Consider the following 18,616-nt stretch of genomic DNA (forward strand, 5'->3'; position numbering starts at 1 on the left):
CGCAGAGAAGTGAGCCCGGAAAGGGAAGGAGAGGGCGGGGACACCCCCTAAAATAAATAAATAAATAAACTGGTTCCTCGCTGCAGCTGGACACGGTCGGTTGAGTCCAGGTTGGTGGCATTTGGAGAGAGTTTTCTCATTCTGTCTCTTTGGGAATCTATCGCCACTCCCCCATATTCCTCTTGCAAGCGCCCTCCAACTTCGGGCCCCGGGGGCGCGCGCTGGGCTGCACCTGCTCTGGCGCTCCGGGGCTGCGGGCTGGCGCGCTCGCCTAGCCTAGTGGCACTGGTGCGACCGAGTCTAGGGCTCTGGGCTCGAGTGTGCGCGGCACGGACGCCGTGGAGGGAGCCGAGGACGCGCCGCGGGTAGGGGTGCACCAGCCGGGTTTCAGCTCAAACCGGGACGTAGCTTCCCCTCCGCCCCGGCTGCCTTAGAAAGAGGAGGAGGGGATACGGCGATGGGGGGCAGCGATTGGTGGTTTGGGTGGGGAGGGCTGGCGCGAGGAGGGGCGGCGAACTTCCCCGGAGAAGGGGCTCTTCCCGCGCCAGGGCGAGCGAGCGAGCCGCTGCCGCCGAGTGCTTCGACTCCGGGCAGCAGCTGTCTCCGCTCGCGGCGCTCGGAAAGTAACGTTACTTATTTATTTGTTTGTTTGTTTGTTTGCGTCCAGCCTCTCTGGTTGGACCCGGCAGACACCCCCTTGGACTTTGGGAGCCTGCGTCCGGCCTCTGCAGCCCCCCTCTGTGGGTGCGGGCGGCTGCCCGGGAATACACGCACACGCACCTCCCCGCGCCCCCTCCCGGCGCCCGGACGCGGGCAGGGCTGGGCTCTCGCAGGGGCTTTGGAAAGTCCTCCGAGGCGGGAGCAGCGGGGGGCAGAGGGGCGGGGGGCAGACTCGGGCGCTCTCGGCTCTCATTTCAAAGAGCGCTCTCCCTTTCAGGTTGGGTCGGACCTGAACCCCTAACAGCGGATCCACCGCCCGCCTTCACCAGCCGCCCGCTCGGAGCGGAGCCGCCCGCGGCTGTGGCGGCAGACGGACCCGGGAGTTGGCTCTTGCGCTGGATGGAGCTGAACTTTGGGCGACCAGAGCAGCGCGCCGGCCCGGGGATCGCTGCGCGCTGAGCTCCCTCGGCGAGACCCAGCGGCGGCTCGGGGTTTCTTGGGGGGTGGGGACCAGCTGCGTGCCGGCACCATGTTCCTGGCGACTCTGTACTTCGTGCTGCCGCTTCTCGGTAAGTCGAGGCTGCAGCGGGACTTCTTACCCGCGGAGCCTTTCCGAGGAGTCCTCGCGGCGTGGGGGGCGCCGGGTGTGGGAGGGCGAAGTTTCCTTTTGGGGAAGGCGATCATCAATTCCCAGCGCCTCAGGCTGGGGAGGCGGTGTCCACGCGCAGTTGCCCGCGGCTTTCCGTGCTGGGTTTTTATTTTCTGTGGCTTTTAATGACCTAGCCCGGTAGGAATAAAGGGGTGCGAGCCCTCCGGCTCCGACCCGGGTGCCTCGTGGATGTGCGGCAGGCAGGTGGGGTGTGGGCGAGCATTGGGCCAAGAGACAAACTTCGAAGGGAAAACTTTGTTCCCCAGAGTAACATCCCAGTGTTCCCCACCCGGCGGGCCACGGACCAGGGTTCGCCTGCCGTGCGCCCAGCGCCCAGCCGGCCGCCGCTGTCCTTTTCTGGAAATCCCTGGGTTTCACGCGGCCTGCGCCAAGCCCGCAGCTGGAGCCGGGGGTCCGGCAGGTCTGCCCGGGGCTGAGGGGCTGGCACGCACAGTGGGTAGCAGTGGTTCTCTGGGAACCCCGAAAAGTCCGCAAAGCCCCAGGGGCTTGGGAAAGTGGGGTAAGGGGAGACCCAGGCAGCAGGAGGTCCCAGGGCGGGAAAATGGACTCCTGGGTGTAGCGGGGGCGTCAGGGTCCCCGCGCAGGCACGCGCCCTCCCGCGGGGCGGCACATCGGCCGGTGCCCAAGCGCACTGACACTGCCTCCCTCCGCCCGCAGACGTGCTCCTCTCGGCGGAGGTGAGCGGCGGGGACCGTCTGGACTGCGTGAAAGCCAGCGATCAGTGCCTGAAGGAGCAGAGCTGCAGCACCAAGTACCGCACGCTGAGGCAGTGCGTGGCGGGCAAGGAGACCAACTTCAGCCTGACGTCCGGCCTGGAGGCCAAGGACGAGTGCCGCAGCGCCATGGAGGCCCTCAAACAGAAGTCGCTCTACAACTGCCGCTGCAAGCGGGGTATGAAGAAGGAGAAAAACTGCCTTCGCATCTACTGGAGCATGTACCAGAGCCTGCAGGGTAGGCGCCTACCGTCGGGCCCCTCTGTCCCCCCGCCCCCGGTCTGGCTGACCTCATCATCCACTCACTTCTTCCCAGCTGCAGAATGAGGACCTTTCATTGGCCCCCAGGGACAGCAGCAGCTGGTGTTTGCTGCCTCCCTAGCAGCACTGTTGGGGCCTGGTTGTTGGAAAACTCATCAAGGGGTGAAGGGGACACCCCGGGACCCCGCTGCCCTCTCTGAAACCCGGTCAGAGCAGGAGTAAGAATGTTAAAGGCCACCCGAGGGACTGCAACTTCTCTGTAAGGAGAGCTGTCTCCACAGAACAATAATACAAAGACTTGCACTGCATCTTGCCTGGACTTTCCCCCTATATTCTGTCCTTCTGTCTTTTCTGACATCAGATAAAAAATTACACTGTAAAGGTCCAGTAGAATCGAGTCTATCTTGACTCCCCTCAAAGCCGAACAAAGGCTGATGTGGGGGAAACCTTTTGTCAACTTAGCTTAGCTGAGCCCCGAACCAGCTGCTGCTGCTCACCCTTGGTTAACACAGAGGAGGCTCAGAGAGGGACAAGTCCATGTTTCACAGCCATCCATTCCCACGGCAGTTTCTTGGTCCTTGTGAAACAGATGTGGCTAGTGCTTGTAAATCTAACACAAACATCCAGTGTATCCATTCTCCACTGATCCTCACACCCAAATTCTTTAATAAACAGAACTGACCTATCAGGTGCCACTTTCTCCAGAACCTACTAATGAAAACCTGTTTCCAAGACCGACTGTGTAATCGCCAGGGTACCTGCTCTCTGACCATATGCCAAGTTTCCGGAGCAAAGGAACGGGGCCTCTTTTGAGTCACCTTTCTTCCATTGGTTCCTGGAGGCAAGCTGGGCATGTGATATCACTGGCTTCTTCCTCTCTGCTTTCATTCCTTTGCAAAAGTGGGAGAGTGTTCTGGCAAGATCAGGCTGGGTTGCTCTTCCCTGGTTTCATGGCACTCTGGGGAGAGCCAGGACAACAAAGGCAGAGGGAATGAAAAAAACAACTCTATGTAGCCAAATAGAGGCATTTGAAAGCTTTGAAAGTTTCCGCATCTTTTTGTTACACAATTATAACATAATTAGGATTCAGATTCAGTAACAAAAACGTCCTGAAATATGTCTGTGTTCCAGATCTGAGCCCAGTTTTTCTGTTGTGTTTAGGAAATGATCTGCTTGAAGATTCCCCATACGAACCAGTCAACAGCAGACTGTCTGATATATTCCGGGTGGTCCCCTTCATACCAGGTAAGCAGATTTATACTTCCACTCTGGGACCCTTGCCTGCTTGAAATCCATTGGCGTGTATTCTCTTTGGCTCTCAAATAGCGTATAAGTAGGTAGTTGAATGGCGCAGTGTTTCTGGGAAATTAGAAATAGGATGATGATAATGAAGAGGCAGAACGCCTAGAGATGATTGTATGACTTGAAAGTAATTCTAAATGAAGTAATGTGGTGTGGTGGTTTGGAAGAGGTTGGAGGGAGGTGACTTGGTTGAATTTTTTTTTTCCACATTAAAATATGATTGGCCAGCACTTGCAAAGGGAGTGCCGGTTCTGTCTGTAGGTGGCAATCGTATTCCCTTCTTGCTACATACCATACACAGTGCCTTCCTGAAATGGGATCTGTTTTAGTGATGCTACTTTATGAGATGTCTGAAGATGATCTGAGATTGTTGAAGAATTGCGGGCTTACTTATTTGTCTGCCTTTGATTCAAAAGATTCAGCTCTACCATTTGTTAACTGTTCTTTTGTTTCCAATTTTTCCTGAGCAAAAGGGTGTGCATACATAATGCAATGTATTACTGCCCTGGTGGCCCTTTAAAAAGTACTCTCGCTTCCCGTGGTTTGTTTTGTCTCTCCTTGCAATTCTGCGTTTGGTTTGGAAGTGAACTTAGCTTTAGAATTGTTTGTCATAACATCTGCGTTCAGACAGCCCCATAAGTAATGAGCAAGGCAGTAATCTCTCTTAATGATATACAGATTCCTGACGGATGTTGTCTGTATTTGTTTACCGTGAAGACATTTTCTCAAGTGTGTATAGCCATCACAAATGATATGTTTCTCAGTGGTTCTACGTGTTGGTTAATGGATTTGATTCTATGAGATGAGGGTTTGTTATTGGTGAATGTTCTGGTGTTCTGAATGTTTTATGTTTTCCTGCAGAAAGCCATAGAACCAAAGAAGTGTGTAAATACTAGCTTATGCATGGGTGTATGTTAGATACATTTATGCGTTCACAAACATCCATTGAGCACCTACTACATCCTAGTCATAGCCATTGAGGTTTTGGCACTGAGCCACACAGATGTCCCTGCCCTCATGAATCTTAGAGGCAGCCAGCAACTGACCTTAATCAAGCCCTCATTATACTACGCCAGACACTATGTTAAGGGCTTCACATCATTAACTTATGTAATCATCATCGAGTGCTCCTTAGCTGTTCTTATTTCCATTTTAGAGATGAGGCGGTTGAGGCAGTGTGAAGTTAGGAAACCAGTCCAAGGACCACAAAGCTCTTAAATGGTGGACCAGAATTTACCTTTCATTTTATTATTTTACTTTTTAATTTAATTTTATTTTTCTTCTTTAATTTTTTTATTAAACTTTTTGGGGTGACACTGGTTAGTAAACTTAAACAGGTTTCAGGTGCACAATTTATGACACATCATCTGTGTATCACACTGAGTGTTTAGCACCCCAAGTTAAGTCTTCCCTCCGTCAACTTCTATCCCCCTCCCCTCTCCCGCCTCCCCCATTCCCTTTTTCTCCTGCAGTCCCCCCACTGTTGTCTGTATCTATAAGGTTTTTTTATTTCCTTAATCCTCACCGTCGTTTCACTTACATGTGGAATCTGATGAACAAAATAAAAACTAACAAAGAAAATAGGGACAGACTCACAGACAGAGAGAACAGACCGACAGCCGCCACACGGGAAGATGGGGGTTGGGGGAACCAGAATTGAAACCCACATTTGTTTGGTTCCAGGACTGGGTGACATCTGTCTCCGGCTGCTCAGAGTGTGGGCCCGAGACAGCAGCACAGAGGCGTCTGGGAGGTGGTTAGTAGGGTGGCATCTCAGGCTCTCGGCCAGACCTACGGAGCCTAAATTTGCACTTCAAGGTCTCTGGGCTGGGTGCTTCAGAAGCTCATGAAACTTGAGAAACACGCTTCTACATTATTCTTTCTTTTGGTTCAGAGGGAAATGTGTGTGTGTGTGTGTGTGTGTGTGTGTGTGTGTGTGTGTGTGTGTGTGTGTTGGGTTTAAGATATGACGGGACAAGTTTAGTATCAGGCATTCATCTGATTATCGGGAAGAATGCTGAGAATTTCCACTCCAAATCCCTACTAATGCTGTCTGTCCCCCTTGGCCCAGACAGGACAAGTATATGTTACCATCTGCTCTCACAGGAGCAGGTCTGTGAGCAAGGATGGGGCGTGGCAGATGTGGGACCAGAATTGAACTTGGCCTTCCTACTGCTTTTGAAGGGCAGAGCCTTTTGCCTGCTGCCTGCCCTGTGGCTGTGTTACTCCGCAGTCTTTGTCCTGATGCCTGGAAGGACCTTCCCATGGACAACCGGAAGAAGTTGGCAAGGAAAAAGGGCCATTTGGGTTATAATTTCAGAACCGCTATGGGACTTTTAACAGACTTATTTTCCCTTTCTGGATCTCCCTTCTCTTGATATAATGAGGCCACTGGAGTGAATAATCTCCAGTCCTAACAGTGCATGATTCTGGGGGGAGATCAAGGTCACCTCCAGAATGCCTCCACTGTGCTCTTGCACTGAATTTTCAATCTTTGCCTTTATCCTACCCTCCAGTGGGCCGGGTCCTTCTCAAATACCACTGGTTTATCTGAACGTCTTTGATGCGTACTTGGGAATTCTTCTCTCCAGACCAAGTCTCAGTCACTCATTTTGGGGATCCCTCCCTCAGTAGGTATCTCTTCAGAGCAAATGTGATCCTGAATTTGTGAGCCTTGTCCTGTCAGAACCCGGAAGTCACGATAGTTTCATCAGAGCCGGGAAGGCCTTGTCTAGAGCTGGCTACATTTTATATCTCGAGGGCATTTAATTTAGGCTCCAGCACTAATGAGCTTTGACTTCTGATACGTACTCTGTGCCTTAAGTGGGTGTAGGGAAGCCAGATGGAGCCCTGAGAGGTTTTAAGGCATTGAATAATGCATACTCTCCAGTTTGGCATTTGTAAGATGGGGAAGGACAGAGGCGCAGGATGATAAATGTTGTTTCTCATGGTTTGAATCCGAGTTTCTAGAACATCTTCTCTGTCCTGAAAAATCTCTCTGAAGAAACCAGGACAACAGGGGCCTCTGCCTTGTACAGATATGGCAGCAATCAGTTTCCATATTTGGCTTTCTCGGCCCAATGTGAAGAGAATGTTTATCCACAGACATTAAGTGTGAGCTGAATCCTATCACCGAACAGGACATGTTTGACGTTCTTCAGTTTCCATTTTCTTTCGACTCCTCAAAACCCCACAGCCATCTTTCCCAGTGTTTACTGGCTCGCCAGTTGAAAGGCCATCGTGAGGTCAAAGTGAGGTCGGATCTACAGATTGTCCACTGTCCCGCAGCCCGAGCTGCAGCCGGGAAACAAAGCAGCCAGCTCGGGTGGGAACTGCCATAACGGGTCAGGGAGGCTGGTCCGTCCGGCGGAAACGCGATGGTAGATGCGTTTGACCTCTCAGGCACTTGGACGGGCTCCAGGAGGTGCCTCGGCTTTGGGGTGATGCCAGTGTGGCTTTTAGGGGTGTCACACATGAAGAACCAGGCAGTCATTGGGAGTGCACAAAGGATGACATGAGCCAGTGCAAAAGGATGAGGGAGGAGAGGAGAGATCACGAGAAAGTGCGTTGGGGGCCACGAGGGGGTGCTCGGAGACACAGAGCATGGAGCCGCCAGGTGGTGTTTTCACACCTGCGTCTCTGGCAGCCGCCGCTCTCCGCCCTTGAACCTCCATTCTGCCTCGTCTTTTCTTCTTCACAAAAGTTCAACAAAGCAGCAAGAAGGAAATGGTGTTTTGAAAGGAAGATGAATTTGTTGGCAATGGTTTTGGACTCTGGGGGCGGAGAACAAAGCAGAGAGAGACTTTGAGAGTAGAGTGGGTGCCAAGACAAGCCCGAGGACGGAGGATCAGAGGGAGGGTGTGAGCACCCCGATGGCAGCAGGAGAGAAAGAGGCCCCGGCCGAGGTCTGCATGTATTGATCGGGAGGTTGGATTTTTGTAGAGAAGAGTCAAGAGATGCCAGACCTTCTTAGCATATAATCGAAGATGCTGGGGTTGCAAACAAGGACCAAGTGGATAGACGATGGGGAAAAAGTGAGGTTAGGATTTGAACAGCTGAGATCTGATTTGGTGGAAGACAGGTTTCAGCTCACTGACCCTGTGATTATTTCCTTCCAAGTCCCCAGAGGGGCTTAGACCTTCCCAGGAAGCCTGCACATCTTGAGATTGGTTCTCAAGTAATGGTTGCTCCAGGATGAGATGTCTCTAAACTCCCTTTTGAGTCCAGCTCCTTTTGTTTTGTTTGGTTTTGTTTTTGTCCCTGAATGATGCTATGAATAATTAGCCATACTTAGCATTTCTATTATTATGTACCATCCTATTTATGTCACCGCTAGAAAACTTTTCTTAAAATTTTAACATATTGAAGAAGAGCCTTATGTGGCCATCTAATGTCTTTCAAGTTGAGGGAGAAAGGTTTGTAAAATACCCACTGCTATGGGTGGGTGTTGAGTGGTCCTTTCCGCTCGGCTCTCTAAAACAGCTACTTGTGGAGGCCAGCTTATACCTCTCTGCACATGGCTTTGCCTCCCTTGGGGAAGTCTCTGTTAGTTCTTCAAGATCAAGATCGAATTTCACCTCTAAGGGCCAGGCTACAATTCTCCCTGACAGGTACTCCCACTCAGGACTCTCGCAGGCTGCATTTCGCTCTTGCCTTTATGATAGTTGTTAATCACAGCATATGGAGAGCACTTATTTATGTCTCTGTCTTTCCCACTAGAAAGCCCAGGCCTTGCATATTATATCTGGTGTCTTCTCAGCTTGGAGCATCCTTCCCGTCCCCTAGCAGGCATCCCATTAACCATGGGTGGCTGAACATCAGGAGGAAGGGCCTTAGAGATTTAGTGTGACTCTCTGTTTTTTTACAGAAGTGAAGCTCAGAGAGGGGACGCAGTTTGGCCAGGACCACACAGCTTGAGGGTAGCCTCCAACAATTTTGCCAGAACGTGCTGTTGCCATAGAGGAGGCTAGTGGTGGCTTCTTTCTGTTCTGCATACTCTCTGGACAAACTTGATCCATTCTGAGGATCTCGTTACTACTTACACCCATGACTCAGTCTTGCCTCCTATTCTAACCTCTCTATAAACTAGTATTTCCAGCTCAGTCTTGGGTGACTTCATCTGGAGGTATCTTGGTTACTCCAAACTCAGCATATCCACAGTGGATTTCATCACTTCTCCCCTTTTCTCCTTACACCCTTGTCTCCTCCAGTCTCTTGTCTTACATAATGGCATTATCCATCTGCCTATGCTGTAAGCTTTGGGGCCATCTCCATTCCCTCCGTCCTCACGCCTTCAGACTCATTGCTAAGTCGCAATGAAATTAGCTGCTGTCTTTTGAATTGCTGTCCTCTCTCCATTCCCTCCTTATTTATTTATTTAGTTATTTATTTATTTAAGTGAAAGGACGGGAGATAGACAGACTTCCGCATGCTCCCCAACCAGTATCCACTTGGGACCGATGCTCTGCCCATCTGGGGCCATGCTTGCAACCAAGCTATATTTAGCACCTGAAGTGGAGGCTCCCTAGAGGCATTCTCAGTGCCTAGTGCCAGTGTGCTCGAATCAATAGAGCCATGGCTATGGGAGGGGAAGAGAGAGAGAGAGAGAGAGAGAGAAGGGGAGGGGGAGGGGAGTAAAGAAACAGATGATTGCTTCTGTGTTCCTTGACTGAGAACTGACCCCAGGACTTCTACATGCAAGGTTGATGCTCTGCTGCTGAGCCACCAGCCAGGGCCTCTCCATTCCCTTCTTATTTCTCACTTGAACTTTGCACTGGCCTTCTTACTGCCGACTTTCTCCCTATCCCACCTGGCCTCCTCACTGCCAGGTCTTACCTTAGCACCTTGGTGACTTAGCTTCTGTTTTCCTCGTTAGATTCCTCTAGTAATTGACCTTCTGTCTCAGCCCTGCCACCCTGTGTCCAGACAAGCTGGGTTGGTGAGCTGCTCCCCCAGCTTCGTGCCTCTAGGTCTTGGTACATGCTGATGCCGGAGGAAGAACACGTGCTCTGGAGTTCCATCATCCTGGGCGCATCTTAGCTCTGCAGCTTGTTTTGTTTGAGCAGGTCATTTGCACTTACTGTGCCGCAGGCTCCTTGGATGTAAAATGTGACGTGGTAATGTCTACCTTACAGGTTCCTGTGAATGAAAGATGCAATATTTTAAGTGCCTGGCATAATGCCTAAAATGTATTTGGTCCTCGATAAGTCTCAGTCATTTGTAATTCTCTGCCCCGGGCCAGGTTAGCTGACTTGCTCCTGATTTCAAGACTGGGACTGTCTCAGCAAATCTGATTCCCTGACCTTGGAACAATGATTCTATGTCCTGAAAAGGGTAGCCCTCCCGAGCTCTTAGGAAGGCTGCTTATCAACTACCTGGGACGAGAAAGGAAAACTGTATCCTCTCCCTAACAGGCTGTGCAAGAAAGTCCTGTTTCTCTCTCTCTCTCTTTTTTTTTTTTTGTATTTTTCTGAAGTTGGAAACGGGGAGGCAGTCAGACAGACTCCCGCATGCACCCAACCAGGATCCACCCGGCACGCCCACCAGGGGGCGATGCTCTGCCCATCTGGGGTGTCGCTCTGTTGCAACCAGAGCCATTCTAGCGCTTGAGGCAGAGGCCATGGAGCCATCCCCAGCGCCCGGGCCATCTTTGCTCCAATGGAGCCTTGGCTGCGGGAGGGGAAGAGAAAGACAGAGTGGAAGGAGAGGGGGAGGGGTGGAGAAGCAGATGGGCGCTTCTCCTGTGTGCCCTGGCCGGGAATCGAACCCGGGACTCCTGCAGGCCAGGCCGACGCTCTACCACTGAGCCAACCGGCCAGGGCCGGAAAGTCCTGTCTCTTCACAACCGAGTTTGAGTCTTTACTCCCTTTGGCAAAAGGCCTTCCTTATTCTTGCTCCATATCCCTCAGTTCCTCTGGGGCCCTCTCCTTATGCTCTTTGGTCAGAGGTGAGTTTGCTACAGCTGCCGAGGTGGGAGCTCTTCCTGTGCTTAAGGATTCTTGTGATCAGCCTTCCATTCTCAGCTTGACTGACTCCATTCTTCTAAGCTCTCCCCATAAATCTCTCCTGTGCCCCTCGTAGCAGGAAGAATTACTGCTCCCTGAGAGGGCGTGCTGTAGAGCGGGGAGATGCCTCCTTCCTGGCAGCTGTGCTAAGTACACTGACATCTCCCTTCCACAGGGCACTACTTTCGGCTCTTTCTCTCTCCCACTCCGGCCCCTCAGCAATCCATTTTTATTGTAGAACCATAAGACATTACAAACATGTCAAAAAGGAAAACGAATTTAAATCACCCACACTGCCAACTCCCAAAGATAATGTAAACATACTGGTATGAGCCTTTTGTATTTTTTCATGTGTGTGTGTGTGTATATATATATATATGTATGTATATGTATATGAATGTGCATACATGTGTGTGTATTTTATACAACACTGGAGTCATAGTCTACAAATACTTTATTACCTACCTCAGCGATTTCCGATGGTTTTAGGCGACCCCTGTGTTTTGGTCGTTCGACCCCCGCTGGGGTCGCGACCCACAGGTTGAGAACCGCTGACCTACCTGTTAACCAGAGGCATCTGTGCCTTCTTGTGACACTGACCACTTCCAAAGGCCAATTTTATCATGATGATTAACTGTCAACCTCAAGAAGTTTCATGGAGAGAGCAGCAGGTCATCCCAGTATCTAGGTTCTCGTGGCGAAGGCCTCAATGTCCCCATGAAGGCTGGGAAGGTCGAGGTCGCCAAATAGTTTGTGTAGAGTGACTGTAGGTCCCAGTTCCAGAAGACGGGAGATAAAACATCAGCGAGTGACAAGGAATTGTATGAACTAAAGATTGTTACAAGGTGCAAGATTATTTATAGCCAATGTCTGTCCTCATTTCTCCTCCTTAGTCCTCTGAAGTATTTCTTCTTGCCGTGTATTAATTTTCTGCTGTCGAAGCTGATTCTGTCCAAAGGATACCCCCCTTTTATTCCCCCCCCTCTGGGATACAGGACTAAATTCTCAAGAGAGAGTCACGCATCAGGATTGTTTGGTCCAAAGAGCACTGGTCCAGGAGTCAACTTTCCAGCTTTACCCCTAACGAGCCCGCTGACCTTGGACAAGTGCCTACCTTTCCTGAGAGCATCCTTTTATAAAAAGGGCAGTGGATGGGAATTGTCTCTAATATGTTTTCCTCCCTCCTCTAAGGGCCTGCTTGTTGAGTCTTGTATTATTCCGGGACTCAATATTTTTCTTCTAGCACTTTCTTCATACGCAAGAAACTTCTGATCTTGGCATATATGGTTTTCATGTTAATAACATTTATAAAGGAGGCTTTGTTAAATGTATACCTTACTGGGAACCAGAATTTCTTTATGGCATTTCATTTGAATACATGGAAGATAACAAAATCAGGAAAAAGAACATAGGGACAAAGGGAAAACGAGAGTAGGGGAGAGATAACGAAAGCAGGAACGAGTTGAGTCGACAACATGCACGTCCTGTGATTTCAGTTAGACAAATGAAATGTTCAGAAGTGCTGTGTTTACAGAGGGATAAAAGGAACCACTGGACTGTAGATGCAGTAGGACTTTCGGAGGTCGTTCTAGTCCAATGCCCTTATTTTACTGATAAGAAAACAAGAGAGTTCCATAAATTTCTAGGACAGTGGAACATAAATTGTCTAGGACAGTAATGACAAGTGAAATTCGGCGTGTGTCTGTTTTTAAATCGATATCTGAAGCTCTCCATGTCTTGGCATCACCCCACCTCTTTTAAATTGTCCTGTTACCTGTTCAGATTTGTGTCCCACCTCCCCACCCCCAGAAAGCCACACGCTGTTTTTACACAGGGAGGGTGAGAACCACAGCCATTGACTATAGTTATGTGGTCCTTGCTTATTGTTTTGGAATTCTTTCTTTCTAAGGGTTAATTAATAAGTCTGTGTTTGGCAACAGAAACCAGTGGCTGAAACGTTAATTTTCATATCTTTTGGCCCCTTTTAGAGTTGGCTGCAAGGGAAACTGAGAACTTATTTGTTGCTTTAAGCTCCCTTAGCCCTCAGATTAGAAATAGTAATAATAATAATAATAATAATAATCCTTTATCTGGAAATTTTTGTTAAAGAGGCTAACCACTTCCAGTAATTTAGAGACTCAACTTGCTGGGTCAATGATGAAAACGAATGGGTGATTTGCATAAGGGGCTAATTCATTATGTCCCCTGGGTATTTCTTTCATCTCTCTTTCCCTTCTAATTAATGTTCCAAGAGGTCCTATCACCATATCAGAAATTAGGGGTGAAAGCAGCTATTGTTAACCTTCATTCTTATGATTTCTTTTTATCTCCTATGATCTTTTAACCATTTTCATATCCAGGAACTCATAGCTAGGGTTGGGAAAGGGTGCATGGGAAGATTTTAAGGGTGTGTTTTTTTTATGATCTTTATTCAAAGAGTAGGTTGTTAAAACACAAAAATGACCCAGGATAGTTTTCCAGCCACAAGGATTTGAAAACCCTACAGAAGGATACTGTGGTGCAGAATTATTTCTAATGTTGAGCCTCTGAACATCTATATAAACATGTATCCAACCGATAGATATATTTGTATATCTGCCTGCTCACATGTGCATGTATTTATAAGGTGTGTGTGAGCGTGGAGGTCTGTATTATTCAACGTGTGCCTTGTCACGTGTTTCGGTTGGTTCTGGCTGTGACAAAGGCAGCTGTGTGTGAGAAAGTGTGACACAGCTGAGGAAAGGCAAGAGAACAAGCAATTTCTTCGAAAATCAATTGCAATTTACTCCTACTAAATTGGCCCAAGGTCCACCCCGTCCAACCATTAGCATACGACAGACTTTTAATCATTTGGTCAAATGGCCTATTTTTGGTCAAACCACAGTTCCCTCTGGGACTCTGCCTGCCTGGTCCCAGAGCTCTGTAACCTCCAAACCTGCACTCTCTTTAAAGGGGAGATAAGTGTAGGGTGAGGAAAACCTCTGGGGGCCCCCGTTGCGTGCCCTGCCCCGGGCAGCCTGATCTGATCATGGGTATTGTTTAGCCACCGCCAAAAGCTAGGAATTACTTCTGATTTCTGAGGAGGAAACCTGAGCTCAGAGAGGTTGAGTATCTTTCCCAGGGCCACACAGCCGCTAAGCAGAAGAGCTCGCATTCACATCTTTTCCCCGCATCTGTAAAGCCTATTAACAAGCACAGACCTGGCTCTTTGATTAAGAAGGAGATACTGGGTCCCTTCCCTCCCTCCTTAATTCCCAGTTTCTTGTCCTGTAGCATCCAGCTCAATCGCTCTTTGACATAGGGCACTTTGAAGTTGAAATGCAAGGCAATATCTATTATTTTCATATTTATCCCTGCATTTGGATGCGTCCTTAATTGACAACTGGAATCCAGAACACGCACACTATTAAAGCCAGTCCCGTGGAACTGCAGAAATATTATTCAAAGGAGCAATTTCTGGGTTGGATCTTTTTTTTCTCTCTCATATTTCCGTGCGAGATGGAAGGCTTCTAAAGTAGAGCAAAATGCCTAGGGCTATTTTTTTTTTTTGGTCATGTTGTCATATTAATAGCATTACACAGTGGTAAAGAAAGGAATGCGTAGTCTAGTTCCTCTTTAAGGCGGCCTAATAGACTATTCATTTGTCTTCTGCCACGCCGGTCCTGCTTCTCTCCGCGTCCCTCTGAGTGGTCTAAGGAGCACCATGCCGACCGCTAGTTAATTCTGTTGCCCTTTGCTCACTGTCCTTTTATGTTAATAATGTATGAAAATAAGTATAGATTCCATTCCTTGTAGGAACTGGCCAGAAGGTTTCTTAAAGCCCATGCTTATGAAATGTTTCATTGATCCCTACTCTATATGAGTTTCAGATAAACTCTTGAAAAAGGTACCAGGCGATCAGTGAATGCCGGGGAGCCCTCCCTTGGTGGAATTCCACTGTTTTCTTGTCTGCTTAGGAATGGCAAGTGGTATTTCAATGGGAAAAAGAGTGACCAGGCTGAAACTTGAAACATACTCCCTGTTGGCAATGACTGCACTCTCCATGAGATGTCAAGAGAAATAAAAGCAACAGAACAGCTCTGAGAAGCAGTGAGCGAGGTGTGTTATTGGTAATAACCCGTGTCAACCTTGTTGGATAGTAGGTACTCTTTGCCTCACTTGATGGATAAGGAAACTGATGTCTAAGTAAGAAACTTATCTGAGGGCTCACAGGTGGGAATCAGAAGAGCACACTCTCATCCAAGAAATCCAGAACCTATGCTGGGCCTATTTATACTATGTCCATGGGTATAACAGGCCATGAATGTTCAGTGCACAAACTGCTTGGATTAGTAAGCATTTTACTGAGTGATACGTGTGTGTGTGTGTGTGTGTGTGTGTGTGTGTGTGATATATACATGTACATAGTGCATATAATATAGATAGATGATAGGTGTATTTTAAAATGAAAAACAGAATGTTTCCATATGACAGAATGACATTTCTGCCAAATGCATTCATTAGGTATTTATTGAGAGCTATGAGTTCAGTGTGAAGCCTGGGCAGCTCAGACGTAAAGAGGATGCTACCATCGCCTTCTGAGAATTCTCTCTGTGGTTTAGGGATAGGTATAAACAAAACAAATGATGATGCAAAGTGGTAGGTGAAATGAGTAGAACTCCATACATGGCTCAGATTGAGCCCCAAGGAGGGAAGAACTGACTAGATGGAGTTGTGGGTTAGAGAAGGCATGCTGAAGGTGACTGTGAGCTGGGTTTTGAGGAATGGGTAGGAGTTTAGTAAAAAGAGATGAGGAAGGCATTTCAGGCAGGCAGAGGCAAAAGCATGAGCAAAGGCACCAAGTGTCCAAGGTCCTAGTAATAGGCCCCTTTGCTACGGCTGGAGCACCAAGCATGCACAGTCCTGGCCGGAGCACCGCACGCACAGTCCCCGCCGGAGCGCCGGGCACGCACAGTCCCGGCCGGAGAGCCGGACACGCACAGTCCCGGCCGGAGCACCGGCACGCACAGTCCCCGCCGGAGCGCCGGGCACGCACAGTCCCGGCCGGAGATCCGGGCACACACAGTCCCCGCCGGAGCGCCGGGCACGCACAGTCCGAGGAGAGCAGGTTTGCCTCCCTCCAGGGCTTAGCCTTTGTCTCGGCAGAACCAGGGAAGGATGCTGGTTCATTTACCTCTGCATCACTGGAATTTTTTAGGTTGAATCACAGGAAATTGCCATTTTTGTAGGTTAGCGGGGTAGGTAGCAGAAATTTTATGAGGTTCAACTCAATATAGTTTTGTGTCCTCAGAGTGTACACAGGGACTCTGGATGCTTCCAGACCCGGATGGCCTGTTGTGGATGAGTAACTTCTCATCCTTCTGGGAAAATAAAAATGAGGCTAGGAGGACCATACCCTTTGCCCCAGCTCCTGGTGGACTTGGAGCAAGAGGAGGACAAGTTCAAGATCGTCTCTCCCGGACTTACCTTCTCCTGGGGATGCTCAGGGCTTCAGATGCCACGACCAGTATATGAAGTCCCTCACTTAGGTGCCAGCAGTGGGCAGAGGAGCAGGAGTCACTCAGGCAGCCTGGGGCTCACAGGATGGCCCTGGGAAGGTGGGTGGGCATGTGGGAAGTGGGTGACAGCAGAACGGAGAGATGCCAGCTGGAATGAGCCCAGGAGGCAGGGTGGCCTGGAGCCCAGCCGTGAAGGATCTCAATGCTGGGGGGTAGGAGAAAGGGTACCAGTGCTCAGTGTGGCCCCTGGACTCCAAGTGACCTGGCTGGGGACAGGAGGCCGCCTCCACGGGCACTGGATGAGGACACTCCTGTCTGCCCACCTGCCTTTCTGTGGTGTCCCAACCCCCACGCCCCCTCTATCCCAGACTCAGGATGGGCTTGGGGACAGTGGCTCAGATGAGTGTGAGTGGATCCCCAGGCCAGCGCTGTCCTCCCGGCTGGGAGGGAGGCCTGCCCAGCCTCTCTGTGGACCATTGATAAGTGGGGGTCTTGATGAGTGGGCTAGTTTCTTCATTTATTTCCTGTGTTCTATTGAATTCTTCTGGCTCCCCAGCCTGTGTCTCCCTTGGCCGTTTTCTCCATCAAATCCTCAACTTGCTTCAGAACATTTCGCCAAGAGCATGTCTGGATAAAAACTCCCAAGATTCTAAATGCAGGGAGTGGTCTTAATTGAAAGAGATGCCCGCCTACCCCAGGGCATGTGGGTGAGGGACAGAGGCGGGGGCCTTTGAGACTGCGGCCAGTAATTATCGCAACTCAAGGAGTTGGCTCCTGAGGAGTGACTGACCCCTCTCTGCGTGCGCTTTCTTGGGTCCAGGGCGTGTTTGACATTGTTTTAGTGACATTGTGGGGGTGGGGGTGGGGGAGGAGGTGCTACCCTGTATGTGTGCAGCTGGCCTTGGGCAGGAACACAGTCGGAGCAAGGCAACACTCTCCTACATCAAGAGCCACCTGGCAGACCATCTGCATTCATTCCAGAGGTTGGGGTGGGCCTGGGAGGGGCCGGGCATGAGATCCCAACGAGCCTAGGAAGTTATGAAATACAGAACAGTCGTGGGGTTAAACACGTCCAGATTTCAGTTCCCCATCCCAGCACTTACTAGCTGGATGACCATGGTTAATTAGTCACTCTGTTCAAGGTATTCTGCCAGTAAATGGGGATAATAATAATGGCACCCAATTCATGAAGTTCCTGGTGGTAACACTCAGAACGAGCACTTGAAAATGCTCAGTAAATGGTAGTTGAGTGACTGCCAGTCTCCTCCTTTTATAAGTACTGAACTTCCTTCTTCCTCCTCTTTCAACTTATTAGCATGAAATAGGAAAATAGATTATTTGAGTGGATATAGGTCTCTTCTGTTAAAAAGAAATAAAAAGGGAGAGACAGAGAGAGAGAAAGAGACCAATAGATGCAGGACATGACGATCACTGGGTGTGGTGCAGTTCCGTCCAGAACATCACTTATCTTCTCTAGAAATACCAGCAGCCAAATACCAGCAGCCATGGTGACTTCCTCTGTGCCTGGCGTGTGCTCGCTGCTGGGGAGATGATGGAGAACCAGGCGAAAGCGGGGCCCAGTGAGGTGTCGTGGAGGCTGAGGGCAGGAGAAGGAGAGGCTGAGGGAAGTTGCTTGGCAGAAAGAAAGATCTGGAAGGAGGTGGCAGAGGTTGGGGTGCAGGGATATGGGATTCCAGGTGAGCTCGGGAGCCCTGGTGGGAAAGTGAAGGGTGTTCACCCGGCACGGAAAATTAACATTGGATGTGCTAGCCCTGTGGTGAGCAGCTGTGCGCAGGGCGAAAACCTAGCGTGCTTCTTTCCTGATGATGCTCAAGAACGTTGTATTAAATCTTGTTTACCAAAAAAAAAAAAAAAAAAAAAAGTAATGTTTGCAAACAAAGTAGAAACAGTTGAAGCATTGTTTTCTATTAGCAGTATAAGGTTCACTGACTGTGGGTATTTTTTCATTCTGGTCTTCCAAATTGTAATTTTAAAAGATGAGGCATTTCATATTCAAGAGTTTCCTTTGTCTGAAATAAATTATTCATTTCTATCCACTTTCAGAAACAATGAACATAATACTTAATGCATCACAATTAAGCGGGTGTAGCTTCATGTAAAATTATGCTCGGTGCATTTTGGTGGCAAACAGTGGAGTATGCTATATCTTGTCGACATTTGTTCCTCATAAGCAAAACAGAAAGAAGTAGAGACTCAGAAATGTGTTTTCTCTCCCCTGGTGGTGGAGGAAGGGTAACTTTAGACCCACGCAGCCTTGTTTTTGACATTCCGCAGCTGTTGGGGGCTATGTCCCTGCAGAGAAAGTGAACTTACTGCAACTAGACTGTGCATGGGGTCAGGTGAGGGTCAGAATTCTTGAGCTCTCCCCATTCATCCCAGTCCTCTTTGTCTGGGTTTGGGATTTCTTGAGAATCCTCTTAGAAGGGTTGTGTCTGGAAATGACTTCTTTTTCGGTTTGGTGACAACTGCTTCTGGAATTCTGGCTAG

At 49.3% G+C, this 18,616-nt stretch overlaps 1 protein-coding gene across 3 annotated transcripts in view; it reads left to right on the forward strand.

Moving 5' to 3' along the window:
* Positions 1-561: 561 nt before the first annotated feature.
* GFRA1 (GDNF family receptor alpha 1) overlaps positions 562-18,616 on the forward strand; it is a 188,814-nt gene continuing 170,759 nt past the window's right edge. For 2 of the 3 annotated variants that reach the window (XM_066354947.1, XM_066354951.1), the window contains exons 1-3: positions 566-1,229; positions 1,988-2,281; positions 3,466-3,549. In XM_066354947.1, coding sequence (XP_066211044.1) covers positions 1,190-1,229; positions 1,988-2,281; positions 3,466-3,549 — 418 coding nt within the window. In that variant the 5' untranslated portion in view covers positions 566-1,189. Of the gene's footprint in view, positions 1,230-1,987; positions 2,282-3,465; positions 3,550-18,616 lie in introns of all 3 variants that reach the window. The other variant, XM_066354948.1, reaches the window with a different exon arrangement.

This window comes from Saccopteryx leptura, chromosome 13 (genome assembly GCF_036850995.1).
Source record: "Saccopteryx leptura isolate mSacLep1 chromosome 13, mSacLep1_pri_phased_curated, whole genome shotgun sequence".
NCBI classification, from domain to species: Eukaryota; Metazoa; Chordata; class Mammalia; order Chiroptera; family Emballonuridae; genus Saccopteryx; species Saccopteryx leptura.